The sequence below is a fragment of the Procambarus clarkii genome, chromosome 2 (assembly GCF_040958095.1).
Source record: "Procambarus clarkii isolate CNS0578487 chromosome 2, FALCON_Pclarkii_2.0, whole genome shotgun sequence".
NCBI classification, from domain to species: domain Eukaryota; kingdom Metazoa; phylum Arthropoda; class Malacostraca; order Decapoda; family Cambaridae; genus Procambarus; species Procambarus clarkii.
This window is the reverse complement of record NC_091151.1, coordinates 44,866,283-44,887,031: the sequence shown is the minus strand read 5'-3', so window position 1 is coordinate 44,887,031 and position 20,749 is coordinate 44,866,283. Positions and strand designations below refer to the sequence as shown.

At 33.7% G+C, this 20,749-nt stretch overlaps 1 protein-coding gene across 9 annotated transcripts; it reads right to left on the bottom strand.

The window, feature by feature from the left end:
- Window positions 1-654: 654 nt before the first annotated feature.
- On the bottom strand, window positions 655-18,187 carry LOC123762315 (vesicle transport protein SFT2A). 9 transcript variants are annotated; one of them, XM_045748762.2, is made up of 6 exons: window positions 18,009-18,187; window positions 15,419-15,533; window positions 9,883-9,906; window positions 7,089-7,258; window positions 5,941-6,058; window positions 655-5,623 (listed from the first exon to the last, which is right to left on the bottom strand). In XM_045748762.2, the coding sequence occupies exons 2-6, from the start codon at window positions 15,497-15,499 to the stop codon at window positions 5,492-5,494; spliced, it is 525 nt and encodes a 174-aa protein (XP_045604718.1). In that variant the 5' UTR covers window positions 15,500-15,533; window positions 18,009-18,187; the 3' UTR covers window positions 655-5,491. The 9 variants fall into 9 exon arrangements, with proteins under 9 accessions (XP_045604718.1, XP_045604715.1, XP_045604719.1 ...); XM_045748759.2 differs by lacking the exon at window positions 18,009-18,187 and adding an exon at window positions 17,883-18,008; XM_045748763.2 differs by lacking the exon at window positions 18,009-18,187 and adding an exon at window positions 17,742-17,760.
- Between the last annotated feature and the right edge of the window lie 2,562 nt (window positions 18,188-20,749).

Here is a 20,749-nt window from a genome sequence, read left to right as displayed (position 1 = left end):
CCCATCCCATGTGTACCTTTCTTCTTCTTCTTGCCTTTCACCTTCTTACCTTCTAGGAATTACCTCCTCCTTACCTTACTCTTGTCTTACTTAATGCTCGTGCATTGGTATCATTACAATTGACTTGATAACGGTTCAGGAAGGACCAAAATGTCTTCGTTTCTTCATCTTCTGATATGTAGTTTGGTCATATCATCTTCAGCCACGTTATTGTGACTCATCATCTGCAAAAGTGATGATAGTTGGCAGACAATTAGTACAAGTAAACTGATCATGCAACTCAGGTTACTATCACTCTCCATCATCTCAACAAGGCAGTACCCACTGGTAAGAAAAAAAAAAAGTAAAACTCAAAGAGGGTAGAACAATAGTAATCATTAGTTTTGCAGCTAGACCAGCTAATTAGCCACTGGAGAAGCATTAGAAATAATGCAAGCACTCTCACAATGATTATCAGTGTCAAATTGGTAGGGGAATAGAAAGGGCCTAGGTAAAAGAATCAGGCATGTACAGAAAGTGAGCCACAAGTTGGAGTATATTGATCATCGTGGAATTTTCATTGTACTTACACAAAATACATTTCTAACATATGGAATAAATTTATCGATAAAATTAAATATTTTCAAAATAAAGAAGGGGTCAATTAAAAGTTAATAACATTCAATAAATATAATAATAAAATATAATTTACAGTGTATAAACAATTTTGGTTTATCTGCACTTATCCTATGCAGCAACAAGATTTTGCTTTCCAAAATACCAACAGTGATGTCCAAAACACACATGAAAACATAATATTTTGGTTCATCTTGGACCATTAATAAGTTGTGTAATAAAAAGAGTGGAAGAGATAGACAATGTAAGGGAAGCGAGATAAGCGGTGGGATAAAAAAAGAAGGTAATAAGATGAAAGGTAAGAATAGAGGTAAGTAAAGTCAAGGTTAAAAGTAAGGGAAGAAAACAGGGGGATAAATAATTAAGAAATAGAAAAAGGAAAACTTCAAGCTAAAGCAAAGAAAAATACAGTATATATAGATCACGTTTAAGAAGGGTTAGAGCATTTAAGTATGTACTGCGAAGGGTAAGAGTCAACTGCAACAAAACCAAGACTAAAGTTCATGTTGGGCATTTGGTGTATCGAAGCCGATTGAACAAGACGGTGTCTGTGGAGAGTAGAGGCAGGAAAGATTATTTTAGTAGACTAATCTACAGGATGATTAGTCCCTAACATGGCAGAAGAGTACATTGTTTGTGTTTGCAGAATTAATACTTCTTTTGTGTTCTGTAAGTCTGTCATCCAGGATGACAGACTCTTAGACAAAAACTTCTACTTGTGCTGCCTCTACGCTTCACAGACGCCGTCTTGTCGAATCAGCACCAATACAACACATGCTCAACATGAACCTTAGTTCTGGCTTTGTTATAGTCGACTCGTCCCTTTCACAATACACACTTTAATGCTCTAACCTTCTTAACAAACACGATCTGCCATACCTTTGTCCTCTCTAGGCTCTTTCCTCTCTCTCATTCGTTACCATATTTATTCTTCTCCTTAGCTTGAAGTTTTCTATTTTCTAAATGTCTTATTTATATCCCTTTTTTCCTATTTATATCCACTTTTCCCTCTTCTAACCTTTCCCATATTTTACCCAATTCCCTCTATTATTACCTTTTCTCTTATTCTTGTCATTCCTCCCATCTTTCATCTCGCTTCCCTTATATTGTCTATCTTCCACTCTTTCCATTGCACAAATGTTAATGGTCCAGGATGGACTAAAATGTTATAATTTCTTTTTCTTGTGTGTGGTTTAGACATCAAATCTTCAGCCACATTATTGGACCTCATCATCTGCAATACTACCAGTATTCCTATCTGTGGATTAAGGTTTACCTATTTTTGTACTATTATAATTTATATTTAAATGACAAAAATACAATAAGCTGATGCCATAATTAAGCCAGAATATTGCTGACTGGAGCTAATATTTTCATCACAAAATAATTTTGGGACCAGGAACTAACAGTGGAGCCTTAATTTTATGCCAATGGATGCCAAATTATAAGAATTTCTCTGAAAAATTAAAAACTATAGAATACAGTATTAAAAATAAGAAACTAGAATTCACACCTGGAGTTTCAAGATTCAATTAATTAGCTTAGGAATAGTTTTGTACACATACCGAATTACTTGACGTTGTTCCGTTTCCATTCACAAGCGGCTAACAGAAAAATTCTTTTCCAAAATAGTTTAATATATACGGTCTCCATCATCTTAGATTCTTGCAGTCGTCTATGCTAAATTCACAATACTATACTGAATATCATTTATAATAAATGATAATCACATCCTATCTAAACACAATGTCAATTTGATACACTTAAATCTCTTGATACTATTATTATTTTTGGCTGGAGGATATTACTAATTGACTTAAAACATATCCTGAAATCATTTGCACCAAACAGTAGTCATTAGGAATGCCCATTTTAAATGCATACCACAATTTAACCCGTACATTTTACAATTTTAAGGCACAAACACTTCACGGAAGACCTATAATTCATTGTCTAACATGTTATAGCACAAAAAATTTGTTATTACAAATACAATCTCAGCAGTTTAAATCATAGAAATATCAAATAACCTACAAAGCTATTTAAATTATATTAACTTTTTATAGTGCTCAGTTACACCTATATTCTTCACAAAATGATATCCTGAATAATGCAAGTAATTTTAAGATGGGGTTTCTAAGCTGTAAATAATTATACAAAATAAATTACATTAATAAACATATATATGCAACAACTAATAAATAAAAAGTAGCCCTGGAAAGCTGTCACAGAATATTAAAGAGTTCCTATATATAAGACAGTAGGAAGATAGAGAAATTGTCATAGTAGTCACGAGTCCCTGAGGACTTTAGTGAGGGACGTACATCTCAAAGGAACAGCAGGAAAGCAAAATTTTTTAGATGGATATGCAATAAATCAATACTATACTAATATAATGTAAAGTAAATGTAAATTATTACTCATAAGAATCTAGTCTGTTTAGGAATATTTTATTTAAAAAATCTGATTACTAAGGATATTGATTACCAACAGCTGTGTGTGTGCACATGCTAAGTGTTACAGAATGAGAACTGTGCCGTTATGTCCCATGCTCCCTATAAACTTTGATATACACTAGTTTTGAAATGTCTAATGTTATTGGCATACACTTCTTTGTATTTAGTCTATTTCATCCATCTACAACTCTGCTGAAGAAATTTTTTAGTTTTTTTGGACCTGCCTTTTTTCCCAGCAATTATTACTTATACTCTCCATGATTTGGGTTTCAAATATTCCATCTCGATTTCATTGAGTTAACTCATAATTTTGTGATGATAACTACCCTATTTTTTTCTGTCTACCCATTTTGGAATATTTAGCACCTCATAGATGCATATTCTAGCTTAAGCTATACGTACCCATATCAAATTTTTGCAACCAAAATTCATATCCAGTGACAAGGAAGAACTGCATCCTGAAATTTGTCATCTCTATATAGAGTTCAATCACTTAATTACATTCATGATTAACTAAAATGCATTAACAACCAATTCCAGGAATATACCGTTTACAAAAAAATATTATGCTAAATTTTATTTTTTCTTTAAAGAAAAAAAATCTTCCAACCTAGCATTTACACAAGTTCATATAGAGGGGTTTATTACCCCTGTGGAACAGTCTCCTCCAGATGTCTGTAAATATCTATAAATACCTGCCATCAATTTATAATTTGCATAGCTAGCTTTAGCTCCAAAAACAAAAACTTGTAATTAATGTTCAACTGCAGAACAACTCTATTCAAGCACTTTTATAGCCTCCAAAGATATCCTCTTACAAGGAAAAAAAAATCCATAAAGTGTCTGAAGGCATTTGATTGAAATATGTATACAGATATTTGATTCCTTAGATGCTATCCTCAAGGAAGTGTTTACAACACTAACTGGCCTAGTCTAGTGTTCCAGTCTAGTTCAGTTCCCCAGCTGGTCTAGTGGATTGTTATTATAACTATAGTATTAAACTTTATTACAGAAAACTAAATCACTATAACAACTTTCTTAAAGATTTCCGATTTAAGATGAGTCTTATTCATATTCTCACATTGTATAATATACTGTACACACAATTTTATACACTATTGTATATTCTGTATATCTATACAGTATACACTATTGTATATACTGTATATCTATACAGTACACACTATTGTATATACTGTATAGATATGTAGACATGTATATATATCCATACATCTATATTCATATCTATATACGCATACATAGCAATAGCTCGGCATCAAAAGTGCAATCTTGCAAATGAAAATATTATTTATGTTTACCATTTTCTCAAAATTGTTATACCTCAGCAAACAGAAATCAAAATAATATTCATGTACAGCTAAATTAAAGTATATGAATGGTCAACTTGACAATTTTAGTTAGTCAAAGTTCTATATGAAAACAAAATCACATATATCATGAATTATATTAACTTTAATAATGTCAATGTTCCAAATAACTAATTTAAATGCAGCTAATACTTTTGGCTTATTCAAAACACAAAAGTCAAAACTCTACTGAAAAGCCTGGGTCCATGGGATAACTACAATATTAATTTTTTTGGTCCCAAAATACCTTCATTCTAAGCATAGTCTCTTCCCCACACTCGAAGTTTTGGACAAATAATTGTCCAGATCTTACACTTTCAAAATTACGAGTGGGGAGACAGGATAAAAGGGTATAACATACAAAAAATATACAATCAAATCTCACAGAAGAGCAAAAAATTATCTATACACAAGGAAGGCATTTAGAACAAAAAATCAGCTAAACGTGAGTGCTGAGACTGCTCACCTCAAGCTAATAGTCTCTCCTGTGCTTTTTGCACTTACTGGATTAACTTTTTTCATAATGGCATCTTCCAAATGTTCTGCATTGCCTAAATGCTTCCAAAACTGCCTTCACAAAAGGAAGTGTTTACTCTCATTTACATCATTGGTAAGTGTACAATTTATTTTTTACTTTACATTTATGGATGAGAAGTGGTGCGAGTACCTACTAATAATGTTCAGATAGTGTTTTATTGAAGTAAAAAAAATTGCACCTGGGAGTTCTCTCTAGAATGCATCTTTTTCTTTTTCCCATGTAACCCAGGTTAAATTTTCCACAAATTTGGTGTGGAAGTTTTCTGGGATAGAACTCTTGTTAATAGCAAAGAGTAACTATACACTGCAGGAATAAATTGCATTAATTCACTTGACTTTTGATGGAGATTATACTGGTACAAAAGTGTTGACTAACGTAATTTTCATCACACACTAACATAATAAAATATTGACATTCACAGTCCAAGAGCATGATCATTCATTCCTACGTTTTCAAAAATCATATTTAAAACATTACTATAGGATGAGATAAATCAAACCTTTTCATAAGGCGCTTTAGACATCAATGCATGATGCAAAGCACTTCTTGGCAGCATCACGAGCATATGGAATGTAAGAGAGGGAATACCACGTCATTGCTAAGAACTGGATGACCACCATCAACAGTGCTAGTGCTTTCTTGTGCAACTGAAACATGAACAAAAATTACCATGAATTTTATACAAGACGTGGATCTAAGGCTCGCTGATCTGATGTCACCGAGCCTCAGAACCACGTCTTGGGTCAAAGTAAAAAACTAAATACAGTACAAGTGTGTGTAAAAATAATTGTATTATTAAAACTATTTACATCAACTAGAATTAGCATACCATACAAAAAATTCAATATAAATTCAAAAACTTACTGACAATAAAGCAAGTTCTTATCTACCGGTGCACATTTAGGAAAATGCACGAAAATGTCTTGCCATGAAGGTACTGTATTCTACCATTCAGGTAACTTACCACAAAGGCTGCCACAAGTGTCATAATGAGGGAAAGAAACATGACAATTGTGGCAATGACTCGAGTCTTGGCAAACATCTTCTTGCACTGATTTACAGGACCCATAAGGAAGCATGTACTGAAAAAGGGGATCTTTATTAATCAACAAAGAAGCAAGACATGTTTAACAAAAAAAAAAAAAAATCATAAAGGTTACCATTTTGTGGTAGCCTTACCTTAGCTGAAGAAGCAACTGAATGTGATGGCTCACATTTTTTTTTTTTGGGGGGTGGGGAGGGTGGGGAGGAGGAATACAAGTGTCTTTATAAGCAGTGAACTTGGTTGCTCTTGTGCCCTCTTTCTGTAGTGTCATGAACCATTAGCTTTCAAAAATTTACCAATAAAGAGTACATTTCAAATATCTATAGGAAAATAAATTTATCTGTTAGCCCGCTTTCCAAATGTGGCAAACAATCTTTAGTGGGCACTTCCCCGCATGGCTTAATGATCTTAGCTTCTGTGCAGCCATTCACTGAATCACTTAATCAGCAATGGATCAGTACAAGCTTATGTTCTTAAGGTAGAGTATTTGGATTCTCCTAATGGACAAATTGCCTGCATAAACTCCTTACAGTCTACTGTAAGGAGTTTATGTCACTGGATATGAATGTTCTGCATAGATTGCTGGACTTTAAAAAAATGCATTGCTGTGAATTATTCATACCAGCCATGCATCTTTATTATCTTATCTTTAATACATTCAAGAATTTAGCAAAAGTTGAACCCGTACAAACCCAAAACTCATAGCATCCTTTTATTGTAATGAGAATTTGATGTTACCTATGGCACAGACCTAATCCAAACACGCACAATATCTGCCCAATTCTTATACAACTCCTCAAGTCTTTGTTGAACATCAATGTGGTTACATGGTTTCCTCTCCCCAAACAATTTCCACAAATTTAGTAAAAACATTTCATGCACTGAGCACATTATTTATTTATTTATTCATGCAGTCATTCATTCTACAAGTATTTACACTCAAATTTATTAAAAACTATTTACCTATTAACTTAGTGTTACTACATGCTTGTCTTAAGAGAATTTATGGACTCTTTCAGTACAGGTAAAATGAGAATATGCAACACATTCACATAAATCAAATTTACCTTGAAATTGCCAATATATTTCCAAGTGTGTAGAAAACTGCAAACAAAATTAATCCTCTTGGCAAGAAGAGAAATGCTGAGCCCATGATGGAGAATAGAAAGCCAAGGCCAAAGCATATTGCAAAACCTTTAACTCTTGTGCTCCAGCTCAGACTGCTACTGTCAATCACCTGTCAATGAAACAAAGAGTAACATATTTCAAAATATCAGTACTGTACTACAATCATGCAGAGGAAAGTGCATCACAATCCACACTTAAAAAATGATAGCATAATTTGTGGCCAACTGGGACACAATGAAAATGGTGATTCAGAGGAATTTAGAGATTCAGTTTGTCCAAGAAATGTTCCCAACTACAAATATGCTTCATTAGGAAGTGCATTTACAAAGTGTATAGAAAACTTCTGCCAATGAAACAAACTTAAAAGTAACACAGTTCCTTAATCTGGTATGAATAAACATACTGGTATAGATAAAACATGATGGTAAATCTCCAGTAAGGTGCCAGTTGATGAAAGGATTATAACATTTTGCATTATACTCAAATCCCAAAGAGAGAGAGTAAAGCAAATGATATGCCCTCAAGATTAGATTTCTATAGATGAAGAAATACAGTAAAGTGAATGCTATATTCTCTTTTTTTTAAGCTAAGAAACTTTTATAGTTGAGCAGGAGAAGCACAATCATATCAGGCAAACAATTGTAAAGTATAAGATAAAACTTCTAGACTGCCAGTGGCTCGATAGTGTGCTCTATTCAACGTGAAATCATGAATACTGCCCTTCTCACTCCCATGACCTTCACCTTTAGTAACCTATAATCTAGACATTGTTCCTTACATTCCATTTGCAAAGTAATCACTTACAGTAACCTGGATTAGTCTGTTAATACTGTAGAGAAATATAAACAATATGGATAATGACTTCTTAGTAAGTTAACCCTTAAATTACAGGACACACCATAAGATGTGTTCAGTACAGCTACGTTATTTATTAATCATCAAATGATGATTAATTTGCACCACTTTTTAAATGCTGACTGGTGTCACAAACTGTAGTTAAATTTGCTGTCGAGAGAAGTCGGCATGTCACCTAGCACCCAAAAAGAGAACCTCACTGCCCTCTTATACTTACAGCCATGATGGAGGTTACATACCTCTCCACTCTCATCCTTAGTAGAGTGGCAAAACTTTCATAGCTATCTAATTGATCATTCAAACTTACAACTTTCCCCCCAGCTTCTCCAAAGATGTACTCATTTCTTCCATGGGTTTATCTTCTGAAATTCTATCTTTAACTCTTCTCACATTAGCAAACCCAACAGTATTCTTCTTTGCACTTCTTTCAACAATTTTATCAGATTTCAGCACACACACACAGTCAACTTCTAATTTCTAGCAAACTTTCTCCTGTCTTTCTTTCTCTCTGATATTCACATTGATTTTTCCCACATCTCCTTCCTACACTTGTTTGCTACTATCCAAAATAATCCCCCGTCAATTCTTTTTTTTTTTGCTATTTTATTCCAAACTATTGTTCACTTTTATTGTTTAATCTTTTCACTGTTATAATTGTTTTATTGTCCCTCCTTTACTGTACTTAGAATTTAAAAGAGCCACATTTTCTCAAAATGTCTACATATTTCAGAAATCAAACATTAAAATAGGCATGAAGTGTACCGAGAATTAAACGTACAGTACAGTATATCACTGAACGTTTACACGCAGTGTCCTAGTACAGTAATTTAGATCCAGCAATACCCATCCACAAACAAATTTAGCTATTGAACAGATAACTAGACAACACATGAGAGAGCAAATTTGTTGTCTAGTAATATTAAGAAAATACAGTATAACTAGAAAAAGTGAAAGGCATAGCACATGCATAGTACAATTTCAAGCTACATTAGTGAAATAAATGTTTTCTATAATAAATTTATTTACTCAAGCTCTATCTTGAAAAAATACAAAAAAAAATTGTCAGTACAGTAACCTCATTTCAAGTGCAACACTGCAAAAGCAATACTTTTTGTTTGTTTAAATAGAACAACAAATTTAGAATGATCTTGACACATACCTCTGAAATCTTACAAAAAATATTTGTGCTTTCTGGTTATTATCAGCTGTAATTTTTTTGGTTTAGAAAAGGTTAGTGCAGAAGTTCAAACATATATAGGGCTCAGTTAGGAATATAATTTACATACTGTATCCTTAAGACAAAATAATGAAGAATTAAAATTTATTAAATAGAATGCTTATGTGCAATGTATCTAGTGAACATGGAATAGACCCTTCAGGAAAAAAGAAAAAAAATTGTATTACGTAAAGAAGCTGATACATCATCAAAAGTTTCTGGGCACAACCCTATTCTCAATGACAAGGTGAAACTATAGCTACTGTATTAACAATATACCAGAAAATGCCAAAACCACAAAAGAAATAATAACAAAATGTTCAGATTTCTTATGACCAAGTGTTTGGTTAAGACAAAAATAAATGAAATAGGATGAAGTATAATGGTAGATATGAATTGGTCATTCAAATTCAATAATGTGATCAAATGTGTAAAGTTAACCAATGAATATCAAATTATTTTCCAACATTTCATTTATTTATTTAGTGGAGGAAAGAGGCATTTATTATTCAGCATTTTGGCATTTACAATACAATGCATGCATCTATTAAAAAAATAATAATAAACCTATGTTTATACATCACTTCTATAAACAAATGATACACAATCCACTACTAAAAAAAAAATCTATAAATTTTCAGAGAAGGACCTGCAACACTTACACGCAAGAGTGGCGTGTCCTCCGTCTAGGGAAGAAAGAAGTGGAGTTTAGTAGATACGTGATGGCCAGTCTTCAACACACTAATGTGCTGCTGGTAACACTGCTAATGATCACATAGTTCAATAGACAAACACAACATTAAGACACTAAAGGATAGGAAAGCCACACCATTGCAAAGTTGCAAGGCATAATCCATAGCAAAAAAGAAAATAAACGAGGTACAAATATAAGGTTTAGTGTTTCAATACCAGAGGCGGCATTTTTTAATTAGATTTCTCAAAGTGCTATTTTTAAGGCTAAAAGGAACCACAAAAAGTCTACTGAATATTTATATAAAGTATACATACAATATCTTGTTTTTCTCGTAAGAGTAATAATACTAAATATAATTTGCAAACTGGAGGCAGACACAGTGCAACCTTTTGATAACCAAAATCCCTAAACTGTTATTAACAAATGTATTAAATCTGAACTATACAGTATATAACAAGAGTAAAATCATCCTAGTTCATTACTGTGATGGCTAAATGGGATAACCAACTCTTCCTTTCAGTATTTATGGATACAACATAGAGTGAATACTTCACTGTTTTCAAGTAAGCCCCGTGAATATGAAAGAGAGGACTTGAACCAAAGATACAATTAAAAACTGAATGCATAAGTAGGGTTTTTTAACGAAGTGCATAAAGAAAGAGAAAAAAGTAGTGTACAAGCAAAAAGAAGAGATGAGTGAGGAAATACAAAGTTGAAAGACAAAATATGTTGTAAAATGACATGGATTTATGAACCGAGAGTGGGAGACACGACACTAGACAGAAAAAGTTTTACATAAACTGTATATGATACCTTCAAAAAAGGTATACAGTATACTATATTATAATGTACTGTATTTAGCCATTTTTGGGCAATGAAAATATAAATGAACACAGCCTACTTATATGTATAGTATATGACCATAAACTGTATATGGATATAAAAATATATAGTATAACATGTCAACACTTGTTTTGTTCAATTGTTGATATACTACATACTTTCTTATCAGTATATTTCGCCTCATCCACATGCCTAAAAACTTAGTATATTCATAATGAAGCATACATCTACTACACATACCTGTAGTAAATACCTGGAGTTTAAATGAAAACCTAGGAAATGTCCCTTGTAAACAATGCATAATAAAAAATAAATTCATGAATTCATGGTTAAAATGAAGCTTTTTTTCCATCTCCACCAAGATTACTTTTGTTCACATTTATCTTTAGCAGCCTTTTCTTGCATATATCAAGAAAGTCTTGGAATGAGAATATAAATGATGTGTTAGGAACTGATCTAAATTGGTGAAGCAGAATTATGTTTACGAATCCTCAATTAATTTAAATCTTCAAGTGTTCTGTTTTAAAGTTACAATATAAACTCGCAAATCAATTGCAAAATTCAAATTAAAAAAGGTTATTTGTTTTATGTAATATACTTTATAAATATATTTCCAAGAACTGGACAGTATGTCTTATGTCCAACTGTGCTTGAATTTAATTGAATGTACAGTAATTCAATGAAATAAGAGATCCCTTATTTTTTTACATATACATATATCCTTTACTTCAGCAGTTAGGCAATGAAGGATAAGGGCACTACCAATTGTGTCACAGTATACTGTATATAAATTAAGTGCACCTCCTTATTTGGTCAGTAACCAATTCTCACCTAGTTCAATTTATGACCATTCTTACTTTCATTAAAATAATCATTATCAAGGCTTACCCTGGTTTCCCCCATTTTCATAGTGGGGGAAGATTACAAAAGAAATAAACAAGACAATGAAAAAAATGTTAAACACTTATTCACTAATCTTCCACACTACACAGTATTATGAAGCCTCGGCTCTATCAGCTCCATCGGCTCTTCGTAACTCTGAACCAGATTTCCAATACGCATATGGGTATAAATGGGAGATGCACTTCCATGCCACTAAAACTCAAATAAAACACCCACATTTTTAAGACCAATATAAGAAACAATTTTTTATTTAATCTTATGGAATTGTGAATTATGGAATTGTTCTGCCTGCCTAATTTTATGCTTTTTTGAAGAGCTAATATGTATAATTATTAAGGGAGTAAAAGGTGCATGCACCAGTGCATGGGGCACTGGTGCCTCGCCAAAATGCTTTCTTTTCTCATTAGCCACTATTGTTGCCTTTTTCATTGTTAGCGTAAAATGAAATTTTCAGAGAACCAAACAATAGATGGTTGGGTTGCCAACATTTATCATTTATCTGGCAATAAAATAGGCTTTCGACATAGTTCCTCATAAGAGGTTGTCCTGGAAACTGGAACGTATTGAAGGAGTTATAGGTAGGCTTCTAACGAGGATGAAAAATTTTCTAACAGTAAAATGAGGGCAGTAATCTAAGGCAATGTACTGTCCTGGAGAAATGTCGTGAGTGGAGTACCACAGGGTCATTTCTTGCATTGGTAATGTTCATTGCCTACATAAACGACCTACCAGAAAGAATACAGAATTATATGAATATTTTTGCCGATGATGCTAAGAACTAGGGAAGATAAGAAACTTATGCAATTGTCATGCCCTTCAAGAAGACCTGGAGAAAACAAGTGAATGGAACACCATTTGGCAAATGGAATTTAATGTGAATAAATCCCATGTTATGGGTGTGAAATAGGAGTAAATAGGACACACACACACAACCTACAAATTATGTGAAAATGCTTATGATTAATGTCTTTCCGACAATTTTTGACAAAAAAATTCTGACAGATCTAGGGGTGGTTCTAGATAGAACACTTACCCAAGGATTGCATAAAGAACATTGTGCAAGGAGTCTTTGCTACGCTTTCCAATTTCTGAATTGCTTTTAGATACATGGATGGTGAAATACTAAAGAAATTGTTCACAACCTTTGTGAGATCGAAGACGGAATATGCAGCGGTTGTATGGTGCTCATATCTTAACTAGCACATCAATGAACTGGAAAAGGAGCAATGATATTTACCCAATTTACCCGAAGGCCACTAACCCTAGTGGCCTCGACGAGGACACGAAGCCGGCAGCTTGTTGAAGGTCCCTACAAGTGCCTTGATGGTTTACTGTATTTATATGCCACTAAATTGCTCCCAGAACTGAACGACAAGAGGACAAGAAGAGGTTACAGGCATTAAATATACCAAAAATAGAAGGAAATGAGGCAGTATATACAAATAGTATTGGGAACTCACAAATTGATAGGGAAGAATTTAAGAGACCTGGAACTACAAGAACAAGAGCTCATAGATTTAAGGTAACTAAACAAAGCTACTGAAAAATATGAGAAAATTCACTTTTGCAAACAGAGTGGTAGATAGTTGGAACAAATTAAGTGAGGGGTGGTAGAGGCCAAAACCATCAGTAGTTCCAAAGCATTTAATGACAGTGCTGTGAAGATGGGACACCTTGAGCATAACTCATCCTGTAACTACACTTGGGTAATTACACTGAACAATCTTGGAGACATTACACAACCCTGGTGGACTCATTACATTATTGACACTTACATGTATAGATTTATTAGAAACATAATTATTTTCCAAAACTAGGCCCATTTAGTTTAACAGTATGTACAGGAACAATGAAGCTAACCAGAAAATATCTGTATTCCTATACATTTACTGTACCTGAATTTACAGTAGTCAATTCTTCATTTTAAGATGGAATGTATTGTGACACTGAAAATCTGGGCAATCTGAATAGTATTTAACCGAGAATCTAATAAACAAAAGAGAATATATTTTCTAGCACTATGAATTTAATTACACAAAAAACAAACAATACAAGTTCCATAAAATATACCCAATAGGGTTTAATTGACACTACAGCAAGGACATGCAAACCTTATATCTTGGATACAATTTTAGTTACTGTACCTGATGTATGATGAGCATTGACCAGCAGTAGAGAAAATGTACTTTACAGTATTCAGTAAAAACAAACACTAACCTATAGTACATGTTGAGCACATTGCACATTAATGTAAAATTTGAGAGGTTAGATTTTGCAGTAATTTAGTGTATATTTTAAGTGCTATATACAGTGGAACCTCGATTTTTAAATTTTTCTGTTCTCGATCTAAATTTCTTCAAAAAATTTAACTCAGTACTCGAGTTTGTTGATACACATATGGGCCAACCAAGTGCGTGGCGTGCTTCAATTTACCAGTGTATCCCGCTTACTGATGAACGCACTTGAATTCGTTTGTTTTTGTGCTTTTATGGTTTCTGAACATAAATTTTGTTATTATATGTCATGCCATGCGTTCCAAGAAAGTCAGTGGTTAAGTTCAACCTAAGAAAATAGTTGTGAGGATGATAAGAGGAAAAACGAGATCATTCATAGTGAGATCATTCATGTGATGTCTCACTACAGACAAGTATTAAAACGTAGGGAAAAACAAGTGTCTATAGACTGATTCTTAGTAAAACAAGCAAGCAGTGAGCCACAACCAGGTCCTAGTGGTATGCCTGCAAAACGTAAGAGTTGTTATAATGGAAGGGGACTCCCCTTTCAAACATTAACACCTCTTCTCCGACCCCTTTCCTCACTGTCTTTCATATGCCAACAAGAGTCCACGATAAAGATATACTTGTACATACTGTAGTACAAAATATAAGTAGTAGTATGTATAAAATGTATTTTTAAGTTAATATTTTTGGAGGCGTGGAATGGATTAATTCAATTTACATTATTTCTTATGGAAAAATTTGTTTTGTTTTTGAATTTTCAGTTTTTGAACTCAAAATTCAAATTCAAAAATCAAATGTTTATTCAGGTAAAGTACATACATACAAGGTGAGATACAAAGATTGATGGATTTATACATAGCTAGTACATACACTGCCTAAAGCCACTATTACGCAAAGCGTTTCGAGCAGTCTCTGGGAATAGATTAAATTTGAAAATGGAGGTACCACTGTACAGTACAGTACAGTATCTGTATTTTTTAAATTAATTATATGTAAGAAGGTACACTGGGTTGTGAGAGTAATAACACTGGTGTTCATAACACTGGTGTTCTAGTGTTACATTCTTGCAAAGCTATTAACACTCATAGCTCTTCGGGTGGGCTTCATATATACTGATAAGAGAAATTAACACACCCTTTACTAAAACTGAATAGCAATAATAGCAATAAAATATAACACCGATTATTTTTGTTTATTTTTTTCTTTGTATAAAAACAGTCTACGTTAACCTTGTAAAGTAAAGAGTTGGCGCTACTATACAATACTTCATATTGTATACAGGTATTAATATTTGTTAAAGTAACACTGAATATGAATTACCATATAATCAAGAAGTGGGAACCATACCATAACAAATATCGTTTCGTACCATACAATACAATATTCTTAAAACACAGTAAACCACAGAGCAGAGCTACATAAAGGTGCAGAACAATATTACCATCCTGTCAAACGTCAGCAAAACATAAGGTCATGCTACAACAAAAAAAACATGAAAACAATTTAAAAGTGGCCTACCTGGGTAATTATATTCCCTCTCTCTTCCTCTTCTTCACCAATAGTTTCCCGGCCACTTAAAGCTTTACGCAGTTTGTCCATATTTAAGTAGTTAAATGTCCTCCACTAAATTTCTCTGTAGATATATTAAAAACCTTAAAAATGTCCATCTCATTATAGTATAATCATATGTAGTCAGACAATTTTCTTAAATTAAACTGAAATTATATAATTCAAAAATATTAATAATGTAGTCTTAGAAAGAATTTGCCACCAGAAAACCTTGAAAATATGAATCAGAGGGGGGTTTGCAATACGTGTATTATAGCGGTCTACATAGTCAAAAGTAAACCGGTGTTGTTGAAAAGTTGATATTTTTGACAAGTAAAATAATGAAACACACATAGGTTACATTAGGAGTAAGGTATATCCGCTCACTCCTAGACAAGAAAATTATTGCATCCTCAGTGGATTAAAATGTAGTAGTATTAGGCTTTTACGAAAGTTCTGGAATGAACACAACATTCTTAAATGTGATCTTGGAACTTGTGATATAAATGCAAAACCCATGGTAATATTAATAAGAAAATAGCAGTTACCAGAGTTTCCGAATTACCTACAAGCACTACTGGTAGCCTTCTCTCAGCAATGCCAAGGTCAATATAGTACGTACTGTATAATGTAACGTTATTGTTATGACAGTTTTGCCTTTTCATTCCTAGTGTGATAACTCTTGCAAATTGCTATATGCACTGATAGGTATAATGTGCAATTAGCATCTCTCTAAATACTGCAAGTGCTCTCCTAGGACCAACAGAGCAGCCATGGCCACCTATGACCAGGACCATACCAGAAGACTTGTGCAGATTGGACTACATATGAATTGGCACCAGAGTGAGCTTAGGTAGTCTTAATAACTCTTGTATTGCCAGACAGACACAAACACACAAGGGTCCTGGAAGTAGTCGGGTTCGTTCTTGACGCACAGTCGAGAATTCTGGGTTCCAATCCTGGGCGTAACAGAAATGGATTGGCACATTTCTTTTCACCTAATGCCTATGTTCACCTAGCAGTAAGTAGGTACCCAGGAGTTAGTCAGCTTGTTGTGGGGTTGCATCCTGGGCAGGGTCAGTAATTCAACCTTGGGGGGGGGGGGCTCAAGGAAAGCCTAACGTGTTTGAATACACCCAACCTCCTGTCCTCAACACAATGAACATAATTATTACAATTTTACCATACTTATTACAATTCTACCATCTTATCAGATGGTAGATTTGCCAAACGTTTACATTTTATTTTTGCAGTTCTAATTCCCTTTTGTATTGTTTTTCTCTATTTTCTTAGCATAAATAGCAGCAGTCGGTCCGTCTAATTACCACAAGCTACACAAGCTTCAGAAAGCTTCAGAAAGCTTATGTTAGTAATGAATAAATATGATATATTTACTCATTATAATGTTGGTGCTGAACGTACAACACGAGAAAACATAATTTTAATCTGAAAAAGTATATTTTTATTAAGAAATTAGACGAAAATAAAGAGCCGGTGACGCCAAATAAGGTCGACGATCCAAGCGTCGGTTAGGTTAGGTTAGGTTTGGTTAGGTTTGGTTAGGTTTGGTTAGGTTTGGTTAAGTTTAGGTTAGGTTAGTTTAGGTTAAGTCAGCCTAACCTAACATATCATGTTTATTCATTACTAACGTATTGCCAGGAAGCTTTCTGAAGCTTTGTGAAGCTTGTGTAGCTTGTGGTAATTAGACGGACCCGCAGCAGTGAACAAAACAGCCAAGATTGCCATAGAATCCAGAGATACACGTCATATTTATTATTTATATACATTTGGATGTCAAAAGTAAATTCTTGCAAAACCACTAACACGATTGTCCAACATAACCTAACCTAAAAAGGCTAACTAAAGCTATATATTCAGTTTTGACAATTAGAAAACAGGCTTTGTCAAAATGCTTTTGTATGATGTAGATAAAGTAACATACACAAAATGGTTTGCTAACAAATTTTATAACCTTCCTAAACTAACCCAGCTTTACCTAACCGAAACTAGTACAGCCTAACCTAGGCTAGTACATACTAATCTAACTAATTAACTGTTTTAACAATTACTTAACGTTTTAAGTCGAAACGCCTGTGTACGATTTGACCATACCTCGGGTTTGATACGGTTAAGCAGAGTAAAGTTGAGTAAGTTTTAAAACTAATAGCCATTATCTACCAAGGAGAATGGCTAAAATCAATTCTTGCAACTCTTAACTTGCAGATTAGTATTAACAAGGCAAGATAAAAGCACAGGATTTTGAGGGCAATTTCGTCACATATATGAGGTTAACCTTTTTAGATAACCAAAAACAGGAAATCCGTTGTCTTTCGAAAACCTTTTCCTTCTCCTTCCGCTATTTACCAACTTGCCATTTCCACTTCACCGTTCACTCAACACGCACAAACATAAAATGATGTGAAATTGTAATTACTTTCGTAAGAACAGGAAGCACTGGCACCTATCAGACAAGACTGGCCTTATCCATAAGGGGGCTCGTCATTTCGTATACTACTGTTACCTTTCCTCCCCCGTTACGTCACAGTTTGCCATCACTTACACAGATTCTCATTTTTAAAAAGAGGATTCCTTAAATTTTAATATTTCATAAGTTGTAAATATATTGAACACCCCATGCAATTTTTAAGTAAATTTCAGGTTCAATGAGAATGTAAACAGTCTTCTGTACGAAGTGATCTGTACCAGTCAGTACCATCTCGTGATGAAATCACAAAATTAAGTAACCATTTAATTCTCTACAAAAAATACTTAATTATTAATACTTCATATAATGTTTATATAAATTGTAACAAGTGCATACATATAATATTACTAAAATCTAGCTAATAGATATAGTAGATAATAGATGATAAGATGTATTTACAAAATGTTCATGACAAATGTACTTTTAGTCGATCTCGAACCCATTGATGTTTAGACGTATATTGAATTTTGTAACTAGCTCGTCAAGATCGTAGCTTGTTAGCTAAATGAATTGCGGGGTTCAGTCCCTGAGCTCATTGTGCCTCTGTAACCCTTTCCACTACCGCCCACAAGATGGATATGGGGTGCATAATAAATGAACTAAACTAAAACTAACAAATATCTTTATTCTCCAGAGTTGGACTCCTTGAACAGGTAATAAGCTCTCTAGGTACACAGTTACACAATTAGAACCCGTAGAAATCATTAGAAAACCGTAAGAAGTGTTGGAAAAGGTCGAGAATTATTTCAACGCCCAGCAGCAGCAATTAACACACTTTCTCAACACGAATATGAACAAAAGCTCCTTGAGTCTACCATTATCTCCTCACACAATTTCCCCCAAGAAACTGACGGAGAGCTACTACCATCGTGATCCGGGAATTACGTGATAAGCTGAAGTACGAAATTCAAGCAAGAGGTATCAAAGCAGCATATAGAGTGGGTACTAAAGCATCTAAATGCAAATCCTGCTTTGAACTCTTCCTTGACAGATGTAGTAGAACCCATAATCACACCAGAAATAAATATCTCTGATATCCAGTCAAACTAAATCTGTGCAAACAGTACAAATAAAGAAACCTAGTCTATGGAACTTACTCTCTAATGAATTAAAAAACTGTCCAACCTATTTTTGTTTTGTATTATTAACAAGCTTTGGTATACACAGCAATGTCCTGCTACCTATTCCACATGAAAGATTAGTGTAGATAATAAAACAACCTATAAGTTCTAATATTCCCATTTCACAGGATGGTCAGTCATACTTGGAATCAGGGGAGCAAATACCAGCCTTAATACAAAAACAAATCAGCTATGACTAAAAATCATAAGAGAACATGAAATGTAGGCTGATCAATTAGCCTCCACCAGCAAAATCTGGGTACAACAAAAGAATATCTTCCAATATTCATGAGTGTATGAAATAATTACAGAGCTCTAAGTACCTGACACCATTTGGTCTGAAGTCACATGACGGCAATCACAGATATAGTGTTGGAGAGCATGCCCTAGCTCTTGTTCACATAGTTTACAATTGGAATGTTCACCATTGGGAAATTCATTACCTGCAATAGATACCGATATCCCAGCCTAATTTTGGCAATTACAATGTCACACTGTCTAGTAGATGTTTTATACTGCCCGTACATATAATTCTCCGTTCTAAATGTCACAGCTCTTTATACTCGTGCTTTCTGGCCTTGTGTGTTAGTAACTGCTTTTCTGTTTTCCCTAATTTCTTGAAATATTGCAACTTTTACAACAGAGATTGGAATGCCCATATCCAACTCAATTTCAGGCTTATCGATGCAGTTTTAGCAGATTTGTCTGTCATCATGCTGGACAACACATATGTGAGATGGTGTCCATACAAATGAAACTGAAAGTCTTGCTCTTTGCATTAATGTTGTTTATAATGGATGCTATAACATTTCTAGTATCAACTTTGCTATATTCAAAGGTAAAACCCAAATGTACCTAATTTCATCCTCAGTTTCCTACCTAGTGCTTCAAACTCGCACTGTATCTTGTGCTACCCACTTCTCCAATATGTGCCTAAGCCATGTAACTTTACCATTGTAATCATTGCTATCAATTTATATTATGATTATGTTGAATGAAAATTTTACTACAATGTGCCTGTTAATAATCCTCAAATTATGCTATAATGTACTTGTTGATAATCCTCAAATTTTACTACAATATACCTATTAATTTTCTTCAAATTTTCTTACAATATACCTGTCAATATTCTTCAAATTTTGATACAAATTACATACTGAAATTTATCTGTTAGATTAAGGACCTGCCTGAAGCGCTATGCGTGTTAAGTGACTTTGCAAGAATGTAAAAACATTGATGCTATATATTCTCATAAACTCAATGTACATTCTTATAGATACTGTATATAAATAAATACAAATTAATAAATATAACATATTTGGCTGTCTCCTTTTCCTTATTTTTGTATATAGGTACTAAATTTCTTGTTTTTTAGAAACCCATTGACTAGTGGAGAATTTAAATTATTGCAGTTGAACATCACTTCCAGAGTTCTCACACAGATTGTCTATGCCTATACTGTTCTATATGGAATAGGGTTGCAGGAGGACAGGCAGAGGGGTGTTGGAGAGTAATGCAACTAGGAAAACCACCATCTTAAAATTGTCACAAAGATCTCTTGAACAGTATAAAAGCTCAGTGTAAGTATTATTCATATTTGTTTATGAGTTGTAAAACATAATTGTCGATATAACAAGAAAGCGGTCAGTATATAAGCACTGCACATTTTCCAAACTCCTGATAATATAAGGCAGG

Coding starts and splice junctions, on each gene's coding strand:
- LOC123762315 (XM_045748762.2), bottom strand. CDS start 15,499: ATGGACAAACTGCGTAAAGCTTTAAGTGGCCGGGAAACTATTGGTGAA. Junction 7,259..9,882: donor AGGACACGCCACTCTTGCGT/GTAAGTGTTGCA, acceptor TTTCATTGACAG/GTGATTGACAGTAGCAGTCT. Junction 6,059..7,088: donor AATATATTGGCAATTTCAAG/GTAAATTTGATT, acceptor CCCCTTTTTCAG/TACATGCTTCCTTATGGGTC.